This window comes from Heterodontus francisci, chromosome 11 (genome assembly GCF_036365525.1).
Source record: "Heterodontus francisci isolate sHetFra1 chromosome 11, sHetFra1.hap1, whole genome shotgun sequence".
Taxonomy (NCBI): domain Eukaryota; kingdom Metazoa; phylum Chordata; class Chondrichthyes; order Heterodontiformes; family Heterodontidae; genus Heterodontus; species Heterodontus francisci.
The window spans coordinates 113,840,894-113,853,240 of record NC_090381.1 but is presented as its reverse complement, the minus strand read 5'-3'; the positions used below and the strand labels follow the sequence as shown (position 1 = coordinate 113,853,240).

Genomic DNA, 12,347 nt, shown 5'->3' with positions numbered 1-12,347 from the left:
TAAACAGGCTGAGCGTTGCTCACTGTCACTGTGTTTAATATCAGACAGCAAACAAACAGCTTAAGAAATCGCTCCATGCCCGGAGTTTAATGCAGAGAGCTGTTTGCTTTCTATGAACCGTGGATCCAGTTACTGCCATCTTTCAAATGTGACCTCCTAAGAATATTTTCGCACAGATCTCGTCCTGCCTTCTACATTTTTTTTTTCCACATCTTGTACAGGTTGCATGTTTGGTTTGTATGCTGACACCGTAATATTCTTAGTTAGTCTAGCTTAGAGAGATTCCCGAGTCCTCAGTACTTTGAACATTAACTCTTTATTACATTCTAACTATGTACAGCTTCACACCAGTCTGTGTGACTCCTCTGAAGCCACATTGCATCTCCCTCCAAGTCTGTCTCTCACGTGATCTCTTACATCATCATGGTGGGAGCTATTCCTTACAGTTTCTCAACATTAACCCTTTCAGACCCTTATACTACAGTGTAAATGCAAGGAGGATTGGCACACAGATTTGATCTTTCTCAGTACAGCACGGGTTAGAAATAGAAAAAGCTCCCTCTACACTGTCCCCATCAAACACTCCCAGGACAGGTACAGCACGGGGGTGAGATACAGAAAAAAGCTCTCTCTACACTGTCCCCATCAAACACTCCCCGGACAGGTACAGCACGGGGTTAGATACAGAAAAAAGCTCCCTCTACACTGTCCCCATCAAACACTAAACGGACAGGTACAGCACGGGGGTTAGATACCGAGTAAAGCTCCCTCTACACTGTCCCCATCAAACACTCCCCGGACAGGTACAGCACGGGGTTAGATACAGAGTAAAGCTCCCTCTACACTGTCCCATCAAACACTCCCCGGACAGGTACAGCACGGGGTTAGATACAGAGTAAAGCTCCCTCTACACTGTCCCATCAAACACTCCCCGGACAGGTACAACACGGGATTAGATACAGAGTAAAGCTCCCTCTACACTGTCCCATCAAACACTCCCCGGACAGGTACAGCACGGGGTTAGATCCAGAGTAAAGCTCCCCCTACACTGTCCCCATCAAACACTCCCCGGACAGGTACAGTACAGGGGGTTAGATACAGAAAAAAAAAAGAAAAAAAAAAAAACGGGGTTAGATACAGAGTAAAGCTCCCTCTACACTGTCCCATCAAACACTCCCAGGACAGGTACAGCACGGGGGTTAGATACAGAGTAAAGCGCCCCCTACACTGTCCCCATCAAACACTCCCCGGACAGGTACAGCACGGGGGTTAGATACAGAGTAAAACTCCCTCTACACTGTCCCCATCAAACACTCCCCGGACAGGTACAGCACGGAGTTAGATGCAGAGTAAAGCTCCCTCTACACTGTCCCATCAAACACTCCCAGGACAGGTACAGCACGGGGGTTAGATACAGAGTAAAACTCCCTCTACACTGTCCCCATCAAACACTCCCCGGACAGGTACAGCACGGAGTTAGATGCAGAGTAAAGCTCCCTCTACACTGTCCCAAAAAAACGGGGTTAGATGCAGAGTAAAGCTTGAAGAGTGATGGGGCAGTGATGGTGAATACATTGACACATTTGGCCTCGATGACACAAAGACAAAATCAAAACCAAATTGTTCAAGCCGGTGCAAAGGGTGAATGTGAAAAAGTATCACGAAGCTAAAGGCTTGACAATGAAAGCATTGTGAGCGTTTCTATGGTAACAGGAAAGGGAGCGGTAGCTGCTGATTTTTCCAGAGGTGTATATGTTAACAAACAGCATAATTGAACCCCTTATTCAGTTTATATAGCTAAACAATGAGACACACATTATTCTTTATTGCTTATAACTGTTCTATCAGATAACTGGGCTTATCTTCTGTGCAACCATCCATTCACCCAACACATATCAAATTTGGAGCCACTGGATATCTTATGTGACTGAAGAAGGTTTTTGAGCTAAACTTAGCATTGAAATTAAATTTTCATGGAAGTTTATTCTATTTTTAATCTCAATTACCACTATTGCACAGACTGATGGTTGTAGATTGGATTACTGAAGCCTGAGGCCTAGCAAAGAGACTACAACTCGCAGTATGCTTTGCAGAGTCTCAGACCAGCCCAGGTTACCATGACGACTGACAGTTCCCATGACAACAGCCGGGTGTAAGTGACTTTAGCTGGTGGAAGCAAAGGAGTCAATTTTCAGGGAAGAAAAGATGATTTTAGCAGCAGACAAAGGGGTAGGATTCGGGCCTCCTCAGACACGATTGTGTGCAAATCCCAGGGAGAAAAATGAGCTGGGCCATTTTCAAAAAAGTTTGGGTGTTCTTTCCATTTTATCTTTGAACACTTTCATTGATTATAATCAACAAAAACAACTCACATTTATACAGCACCTTTGATGTAGTTAAATGTCCCAAGGCAGGAGCATTAATCGAACAAAATCTGACACTAAGCCCCACATGAGGGCATATCAGAGCCAGTGACCAATAGTTTTAGGAAAGGTGAGAGAGGGAAACCAGGGAATCATAGACTAGTTAGCCTAACATCTGTTGTCGGGAAATTCCTAGACTCTAATTAAGGATAGGATGACAGGACGCCTTGACAATTTTCAGCTGATCAGAGAGAGTCAGCGTGGATTTGTAAAGGGGAGGTCACAGGGAAGGGCAGCAACATGTGTCATCGTGGACATTTGACAAATTTATTAACTCAGCCATGGACACAGGCGAAATTAATTTGAATATAAAGTTTGTAGCCATCCGAATGCCATCAAAGCACAGTCCGATGTAAAACGCATTTCTCCCCATTTAGTGAGATACCTGGCATTGCTTTTGAGCACAAGTAGACACTGTCTGTCCACACACTTGATATAGTGATGCAGAGAATCCGAATAGATATCCATCTGGCAGGTGTGACCGTGATCTCTTTCTCTCCCCTCGCTCTCTCTCCCTCTCTGTCAATCCCGATCCCCTCTCAGTGTCCATCTCTCCCCCTTCTCTCTCTCCCTCTATCTCTCTACCCCCTCACCCCCCCTCTCACCCACCATCTCCCCCCCTCACTCTCCACCCCCTCCCCGTCTCGCTCCCCCATCACACCCCCTCTCGCTTCCCCCATCGCACCCCCTCTCGCTTCCCCGATCGCACCCCCTCTTGCTCCCCCCTCTCTCACCCCTCTCTCTCCCCCTCTCTCTCCCCTTCTCTCTCCCCCTCTTTCTTCCTTGTCTTTCTTCCCTGTCTTTCTTCCCTGTCTTTCTTCCCCCTCTGTCCCCCCTCTCTCGGCCCCTCTCTGTCCCCTTCTCTCTCCACCTCTTTCTACCCCGGCACCCCCCTTTCACCCACTATCTCCCTGCTCACTCTCCCCCTCCCCCTATCTCTCCCCCCCTCTCTCTCCCCCCCTCTCTCTCCTCCCTCTCTCTTTTCCCTCTCTTCCTCTCTCACCCCTCTCTCTCCCCCTCTCTCCCCCCCTCTCTCTCCCCTCTGTCTCCCCTCTCTCCCTCTCCCCTTTTCCCTCTCTCTCTCCCTCTCTCTCTTTCTCCCATGCCCTCTCATCTCTCTCTCTCCCTCACTCTCTCCCCTTCCCTCTCTCCCCCTCCCTCTCTCCCCCTCTCTCTCTCCCCACTCTCTCTCACCCCTCTCTCTCCCCCCTCTCTCCCCTCCTCTCTCTCCCCTCTCTCTCCCCCCCTCTCTCCCCCCTCTCTCTCCCCCCCTCTCTCTCCCCCCCTCTCTCTCCCCCCCTCTCTCCCCCCCCTCCCTCCCCCCTCTCTCGCTCCCCTCTCTCGCTCCCCTCTCTCGCTCCCCTCACTCTCTCCCTTCTCTCTCTCACCCTTCTCTCTCTCTCCCTTCTCTCTCTCCCTTCTCTTTCTCTCCCCCCTCTCTCTCCCCCCCTCTCTCTCTTCCCTCTCTCTCTCCCCTCTCTCTCTCTTCCCCCTTTCTCTCTCTCTCCCCCTCTCTCTCTCCTCTCTCTCTCCTTCCCTCCCCTTCTCACTCTCTTCCTATCTCTCCCCGTCTCCCTCTCCCCCGTCTCCCCCCTCTCCCCCTCTCTCTCCCTTTCTCTCCCTCTCTCCCTCTCTGTCCTCCTCTCTCTCTCCCCCTTTGTCTCTCTTCCCCCTCTCTCTCCCCCACTGTCCTCTCTCTCCCTCCCCCTTTCCCCTTCTCTCTCCCCTCTCTCTCTCTCCCCCTCTCCCCCTTCACCTCTCTCTCCCCGCCTCCCCTCCTCTCTCTGCCCTCTCTCTCTCTGCCCTCTCTCTCTCTGCCCTCTCTCTCTCCGTCCTCTCTCTCCGTCCCCCTCCCTCTGTCCCCCTCCCTCTGTCCCCCTCCCTCTGTCCCCCTCCCTCTGTCCCCGCTCCCTCTGTCCCCGCTCCCTCTGTCCCCGCTCCCCCTGTCCCCGCTCCCCCTGTCCCCGCTCCCCCTGTCCCTGCCCTCTTCCCCCTCCCTCTCCTCCCTCTCCTCCCTCTCTCTCTCCCTCTCTCTCCCCTCCTTCTTTCTCTCCCCCTCTCTCTCTCGCCTCCTTCCCTCCCCCCTTCTCTCCTCTCTCCTCTTTCTTTCTCTCTCTCTCTGACAATTGCAGAGAGCAGGAACAATCCTCAGAACAGCTTTGTGATTGGTCAGCTCTTTAAAACATTCACAGCCGTCAGTTTCACAGCTGACAGTCGCTGGGAGCGGGAATAGCGGCTTCCGAACACAGGTCAAGTTTGGGGTTTTCGGTGGCCTTTTCAAAAAAAATTCGGAACCGGAAAACCTCGAACTTGTCCTGCCTTCGGAAGCCACTGTTCCCAGCACCTGTCAGCTGCCTATGAAACTGACGGCTGTGAACTTCTTGAAAGTCGGACTTGTCTGGAAAGAAGTCACTGGGAACTATCTCATCCCTGAAATTACCAGTCACGGACCTCAAAAACATGACCACGGACATGTTGCCCACCCCGGTAGGTCACGTCTGACTAAGCTGTTAGAACTTTTTGAAAAGGAGCTAAAGTAGTGGATCGGGGAATGTCAACAAATGTTATTTATATGGACTTACAGAGGGCATTTGATAAAGTCCCTCATTAGAGACTGTTAGCTGAAGTTGAAGCTCGTGGATTTGAAGGCAAATTATTGACCTGGTTGGGAAATTGGCTGAGTGGTAGGAGACGGAGAGTAGGGATAATGGGCAGGTACTCTGATTGGCAGGCTGTGATTAGTGATGTCCCACCAGGATCTGTGCTGGAGCCTCAACTATTCACGGTATTTATTAACAACTTAGATGATGGGATAGAAAGCTTCATATCCAAATTTATGAATGGCACAAAGACAGGTGGCAGTGTAGATGGAAGCATAAAATTACAAAGAGGTATAAATAGATTAAGTGAATGGGCAAAACTGTGGCAAATGAATCTCAATGTAGACAAATGTGAGGTTATCCACTTTGGATCTAAAAAGGATAGAACAGGGAACTTTCTAAATGGAGAAAAGCTAAGAAGCAGTGCAGGTCCAAAGAGACTTGGGAGTGGTTGAGGTCAATAGCGTAGATGCATTTAAGGAGAAGTTGGATAAACACATGAGAGTGAAAGGAATTGAAGGATAGGCTGATAGAGTGAAATGAAGAGGGGTGGGAGGAGGCTCATGTGGAGCATAAATACCAGCTCGGACCAGTTGGCTAAATGGCCTCTTTCTGTGCTGTTAATTCTGTGTCATTCTACGTAAAGTATCTTTCTGTACACTTCCCTCCCCTTTGAACAGACACCACACTGCATCACCTCAACAACAACAACTTACATTTATATAGCACCTTTAACTTGGTAAAATGCCTCAAGGTGCTTCACAGGAGCAATTATCAAACACAAATTTGACACCAAGCCACATAAGGAGATGTTAGGTCAGATGACCAAAAGCTTGGTCAAAGAGGTAGGTTTTAAGGAGAGTCTTAAAGGAGGAGAGAGAGGCAGAGAGGTTTAAGGTGAGAATTGCAGAGTTTAGGGCCCAGGCAGCTGAAAGCACAGCCGCCAATGGTGGAGCGATGGAAATCGGAGTGCTCAAGAGGTCAGAATTGGAGGAGTGGAGGGTTGTGGAGCAGGAGGTTACAGAGATAGGGAGGGGAGTGGCTATGGAGTAATTTTAAAACAAGAATGAGAACTTTAAAATTGAAGTGTTGCTTGATCGGGAGCCAATGTACGTCAGTGAGTGCAGGAGTGATAGGGGAACTAGACTCAGTGCACCAACAGCAGATTTTGGATGACCTCAGGTTTACAGAGGGTAGAATGTGAGGTGCTGGCCAGGAATGCACAGGAATAGCCAAGTCTAGAGCTAACAAAGGCATGGATGAAGGTTTCAGCAGAAGGTGAGCTGAGGTGGGCTGGAGTTGGGGGATGTTACGGAGGTGAATATAGGTGGTCTTCGTGATAGTGCGGCTATGTGGGAAGTTCATCTCAGAGTCAAAATGGCACCATGGTTGCGAACCATCTGGTTTAGTCTAAGACAGTTGCCAGGGAGAGGGATGGAGTGGAGTTTGTGGTGGGGCCCGAAGACAATGGCTTCAGTCTTCCCAATATTTTGTTGGAGGAAATTTCTGCTCATCCAGAACAGGCTGGTGGGGAAAGCAGTCTGACGATTTCGAGACAGTGGAGGGGTTGAGAGAAGTGGTAGTGAGGTAGAGTTGGGCGTCGTCAGTGTACATGTGAAAATTGATGTGTTTTCAGATGATGTCACCAAGGGGCAGCACGTAAATGAGTGATCTAAAGATAGATCCCTGGGGGACACCAGAGGTCATGGTGCGGGAACAGGAAGGGAGGCCATTAATGGTGATTGCCTGGCTACGATTAGATAGATAAGAATGGAATGGAATGAAATCACCCTGAGCTTGACAAATGAACTGAAGTTACCTCTCCATAGATAGTGGGTAGACAGCAGCTGGCTGTCGCCCTAGCAACCAAATGTTATTAGACACTTGGCATTGTCAGCATTTATAGAATGGATGTTTGGCTCATTGACTTTGCGTGTGGGAGACGGTGGTCCGGACTCAGTTCACTCAAGCCAGAATGTTCCATTAAATTTGCTTCTGCAGTTTAGGAGAGTTAAATAGCCCTCGTTCCACCCACTGTCTGTCCATACTGGTGCTCAGCACCCTCCAAGACCCAGGAGGGCCATACTCAGGTAGAGGAAGCGAGTTCCAGCAGGATATCGAGCCTCGTGAGGAGAAGGCATCATAACCGAACCCAGTCTGACCTTCCCGCCAGAATCTGCAACTTCTCCTCACAATTCCGCACAACTTCAAGACATCCCAAAGCGCTTTGCAGCCAATGAGGTACTTTTTTTGAAGTCGTCACTATCTTAATAGGAAACACAGCATCCAATTTGAGCACAGCAAGCTCCCACAAACAGCAATGGAATTGTGACCAGATCATCTGTTTTAATGATTTAGTCTTTCAGGTGAGGCTTTAAAAAAAAAAGGCCGCATCCGTTCCCACGAGAAAGTCCCATGGCCACCATTTTGAAGAAGAGCAGCGGAGTTCTCCCCGGTGTCCTGGCCAATATTTATCCCTCAACCAACATCGAAAAACGGATGATCTGGTTATTATCACGTTACTGTTTGTGGGAGCTTGCTGTGCACAAAAATGGCTGCCACCTTTCTGACAATGCAACAGTGACTACACTTCAAAAGTATTTCATTGACTATACAAAGTGCTATGGGAAGACCCAAGGTTGTAAAAGGCGCTATATGCAAGTTATTTCTTTCACATTCAAATTTTGAGGGGTGAAGCTGACAATATTTTCTTCCAACTATGTAAATGTTGGGTTAAAAAATCCCAAAGGAGAAAGATGGGAGATTGTTTAATGTCATAGTAACTGCATGGCGCCTCACCCTAGACACAACAGACCTCTACATTGAAAGCTGCCTTGACACTTATCTCTGCCGATTGAAGCAAAAACACGTATTTCGACAGCGTCTTTTATAACCTCAGGATGTCCCAATCCACTTTACAGCCAATGAAATACTTTTTGAGGTGTAGTCACTTATGTAATGTAGGAAATGCAGCAGCCAATTTGTGCACAGCAAGATCCCACAACAGTGATGTGATAATGACCAGATAATCTGTTTGTTAATGTGGTTTGAGGGACAAATATTGGCCCAGGACGCCGGGGAGAACTCCACCATTCTTTCTCCTCATCCCCTGTGTCTGTAATGATATCTGATTGAGCAAAGTAGCTTAATAGCCAGTAACATACTGTGTTACTGCTGAAATTGAGTGACTGGTTGGATTCAGACTTGGGAGAAGTTAGTGCGTCTGCAAGTTAGCCGTGAGCTACGGACTCGACTTTTAATTAAAATCACGATGAATGTAGTTGTTTATTCCTTTCTCATATTGTTTACAGTGGGGTAGTTGTTGTGTTAGTGGACTGGTAATGCAGAATTCAAACATAGTATGGAATTTTTAAAAGTGACCATGAAGCTGTCAGATTGTTGTTAATACCCGTCTGGTTCACTGATGTCCCTTTAGGGAAGGAGACTTGCCGTCCTTACCTGGTCTGGACCTGTACGTGACTCCAGGCCCACGCCAACATGGTTAACTCTGAAGTGGTCAAGCAAGTCACTCAATTGTACCAAACACCACACGGACTGCAGCAGTTCAAGAAAGGTGGCCCATCTGCACCACCTTCTCAAGGGCAACTAAGGACAGGCAATAGATTCTGGCCTTGACAGCGACACCCACATCCCAAAGAATAAGTATAAGCATTCCATTATCACAGCATTGTATTGTGAGAAACCTTGACAGGTGTCTTTCCATTGCCCAAGTGGCCATCCTTGAGGCCTGGTGACTGGTAGTGATTAGAAGTAGGAATTCATGCCTGTATCCTCCTCTCTCTCTCCAAGGGAAAGTGGGGGTGGTGCGGGGTAGGGTACTGAGCCCAATTGTGGTGCCCTGGCGCTACACCGGCTGAAATCAGGGAATTCCACACAGCTTTGATCCTGGTATGTCTGTCTCAAGTACTCCTAGTCCGAGCTGGCTGAATTATGGAAGGGAAGGTCTTCATGATGCGTTTGGTGCTGTCCTGGTCTGCAACTAACTCTTGTGTCTTTGTTACAGGTTATTTTAGTTCAGGTTAATCCTGGAGAAACCTTCACTATACGAGCAGAAGATGGATCTCTACAGTGTATCCAAGGTAGGACAATTGCCTGTAAACTGTGCCATGGAGGGTGAAGACTGAATGTTGGGCGTAACACACTGGTTGGCCATTGATATTAGTGTGAGGTGGACATGTTAGCCTTCCTGGTGTGCACAACCCCTCCAGCCATATAGCAGATACTGTTACACTACTTGAAGCAAATACATGATTTGATTTGATGAATGTCGGTTTGATATTGGGCTAAGAAGGCAGTAGCACACAAGTGAAAACCCTTGACCCAGAATGCTGATCCCCACTCCCCCATTTTGCCTTTCTCTACACTGTGCCAATCCCATGGGAGAATGTTCACAACCTTGGCATCCTATTTGATCATGAGTTGAGCTTCCTGTGCCATTTCCTCTTCATCACCAGGAACGCCTATTTTCACTTCTGTAGCATCGCCCCTCTCTGGCCCTGCCTCAGCTCAGCTGCTGCTGAAACCCTCATCTGTGGTTTTGTTACCTCCAGACTTGACTGCTCCGTCGCTCTGCTGGCTGACCTCCCGCCTTTCGCCTTCTGTAAACTTCATCTCATCCAAAAACCCTGTTGACAACGTCCTAACTTGCACCATGTCCCATTCATCCGTCACTCCTATGCTCCCTGACCTATGTTGGCAAAACATTGATTTTAAAATTGTCATCCTCATGTTCAAAGCCCTTCATGGCCTCGACCTTTCCCTATCTCTGTAACTTTCTCCAATCCTACAACCCTCCGAGATCTCTGCGTTCCTTCAATTCTGGCCTCTTGTGCATCTGATTTTTATCACTCCACCATTGGTTGCTGTGCCTTCGTCTGTCTCGGCCCACGTACTGGAATTCCCTCCCTACACCTCTCTGCCTCTATACCTCTCTCTCTTCCTTTAAGACAATCCTTAAAATCTACCTGTTTCACCAAGCTTTTTGTGTCATCTTTGGCTTGGTGATAAACACCTTGAGATGTTTTATGATGTTAAAGGTGATAAATAAATGGAAGTCATAGAAATACATCAAAGTTACAAAACAGGAAACAGACCATTTGGCCCAACCACTCCGTGTTGGCATTTACCCTGGACACAAGCAAATAATCCCAAATACATTTACCTGTCCTATTCCCATCTCTCTTGATCCCCTCTTCATCTATCCACTAATCTAATCTTGAATGTTAACATAATTTCTGTATCACTAAGTTAATTCCAAAGCTTCACAGGCAAGTTTCTCCTGTCTCTGCTCTAAATCTCTCACATTCAATCTTGTATTTATGGCTCCCTCAGTCTTGACCCCTCTACAGGAAACAGTCTGCTTCTATCTCCCCTGTCCCCATCCTTTCAGTATGTTAAACACTGGCATCATATTGTCTGGTCATTTATTTAATTTTAAAAAGCCCTGAGTTTTTCAGATCTCCCTCTATTTCTATCTCCTCCTACCAGTCAACATTCTGGTGAATCTGGGTGAAAGGACCTTCTATTTCCCAGGCTGGAGGTTACATCCTTTTTGTCCTTTCTTGGCCCATGCAGATATTTCTGGCTAAAGGCCAGATTTCTGGAAAAAAAATTCTATTTCAATTTTTAGTCAAGTTCGTGAGCTCCTTCAAGCCTCTGGCACCAATTGATAGGATAGAACAAGGGGCAACAGTCTTAACATTCAGCAAGAAACCTACAAAGCATTTTTTTCAAATAAAGGGTGGTGGAAATTTGGAACTCCCTCCCTCTAAAAAGATGTGTGGATGCTGGGGTGGGGGGGAGGGGGGGGGGCGTCAGTTGGAGCTTTTGAGACTGAGATGGATAGATCTTGTTGGGGAAGGGTATCGAGGAATCTGAAGCTAAGGTGAGTAAATGGAGTTGAGGTACAGATTAGTCATGATCTGATTGAATAGTGATATAGGCCGAAGGGGCTGAGTGAGCACCTTCTGTTCAGGTGTTTTTGCAATGGTAATGCATGGCAGATAGCTCTTCCTGCAGATTACTGAAAGGAAATTTTCTGTTGGAGCATGGAAATTGAGTACATTCAACAACAAAGGAAGGTCCCATCAGCACAGCTGGCCAGCTGTGATCCATGGAACAGCTCAACACCTGCCTGAAATCCCCAAAATAAAATGCACTTCAAAGGGCCTGTGCAAGTGTGTTCAAGGCTGTTGTGGTTGTGACTCATTTCAACCATCCTCAAGAAGCCAGATTGCTTTTCTATAATCATGAAAATAATAATTAAAGGCTATAAATTTGTCAATGCCGCATAGATTGAGATGTAACGCTGACTAGGATGTTTGTAACTATTCAAAATGCTAATTTATTCACAAGCAAAATCACTTTGAAGGGATCAGTGTTGGTGTCCCCTGCCCCAAGGCAAACATGTTGTTGACTTAAAAGCAAAATACTGCGGATGCTGGAAATCTGAAACAAAAACAAGAAATGCTGGAATCACTCAGCAGGTCTGGCAGCATCTGTGGAAAGAGAAGCAGAGTTAACGTTTCGGGTCAGTGACCCTTCTTCGGAACTGTTGTTGATTTGCTGCAAAGCATTTGTCGTTAATTTCACTCACTCATTTCCTTACAACTATGGTGCAGCATTCACAATCTTGCAGATCTTAAAATACCAGCTGATCTCCCGTGCCATTGCTCATCCATGATGGGTGCTGAGCATGGTTTCGATGTTTAATATGGTCAGTGTCTGACATGGAGAGCAGAGTCGTCAGGTCTGGAAGTGAGGTACAGGGTGAGGTTAAGGAAAGGCCCTTTGGTTTCAGGAGGGGAGAATCAGCCATGTTCCTGCTCTTGATCACAAGCGAGTGACTTCTATTGGAAATGATGTGTGTGAGCGGAAAGGGACAGGAGCAGGCTGGGCTCTGGTCTCCTTGTTGTGATCCAACAGGCTGTGCAAGATCACTGTCCGAGCTGAGACAGGAATAGTGGATTTTTGGATGAAGTAGTAGAGGAACCTGTACCCTAGAAAACAAGGAGAGCCACAAACATCACTGAATCTACACACTAAACTCCTTAGAGCAGGGACGTTTCAGGGGAAATTTAACCGAGGTGTTCATAATCATGACCAGTAAATGAGGAGGAACCTGTTCCCACTGGCAGGAGGGTCAGTAACCAGAGGGCATAGATTTAAGGTAATTGGCGAAAGAACCAGAGAGGAGATGAGATTTTTGTTTACACGTTAGGTTGTTGTGATCTGGAACGTGCTGCCTAAAAAGGCAGTGGAAGCAGATTCAATTGTAACTTTCAAAAGGAAATTGAAACGGAAA

General features: G+C 47.3%; 1 protein-coding gene across 1 annotated transcript in view; it reads left to right on the top strand.

The window, feature by feature from the left end:
- Positions 1-12,347, top strand: part of fndc3ba (fibronectin type III domain containing 3Ba) — a 448,154-nt gene that overhangs the window by 113,412 nt on the left and 322,395 nt on the right. The window contains exon 3 of the mRNA XM_068042776.1: positions 9,048-9,123. Coding sequence (XP_067898877.1) covers positions 9,048-9,123 — 76 coding nt within the window. The remainder of the gene's footprint in view (positions 1-9,047; positions 9,124-12,347) is intronic.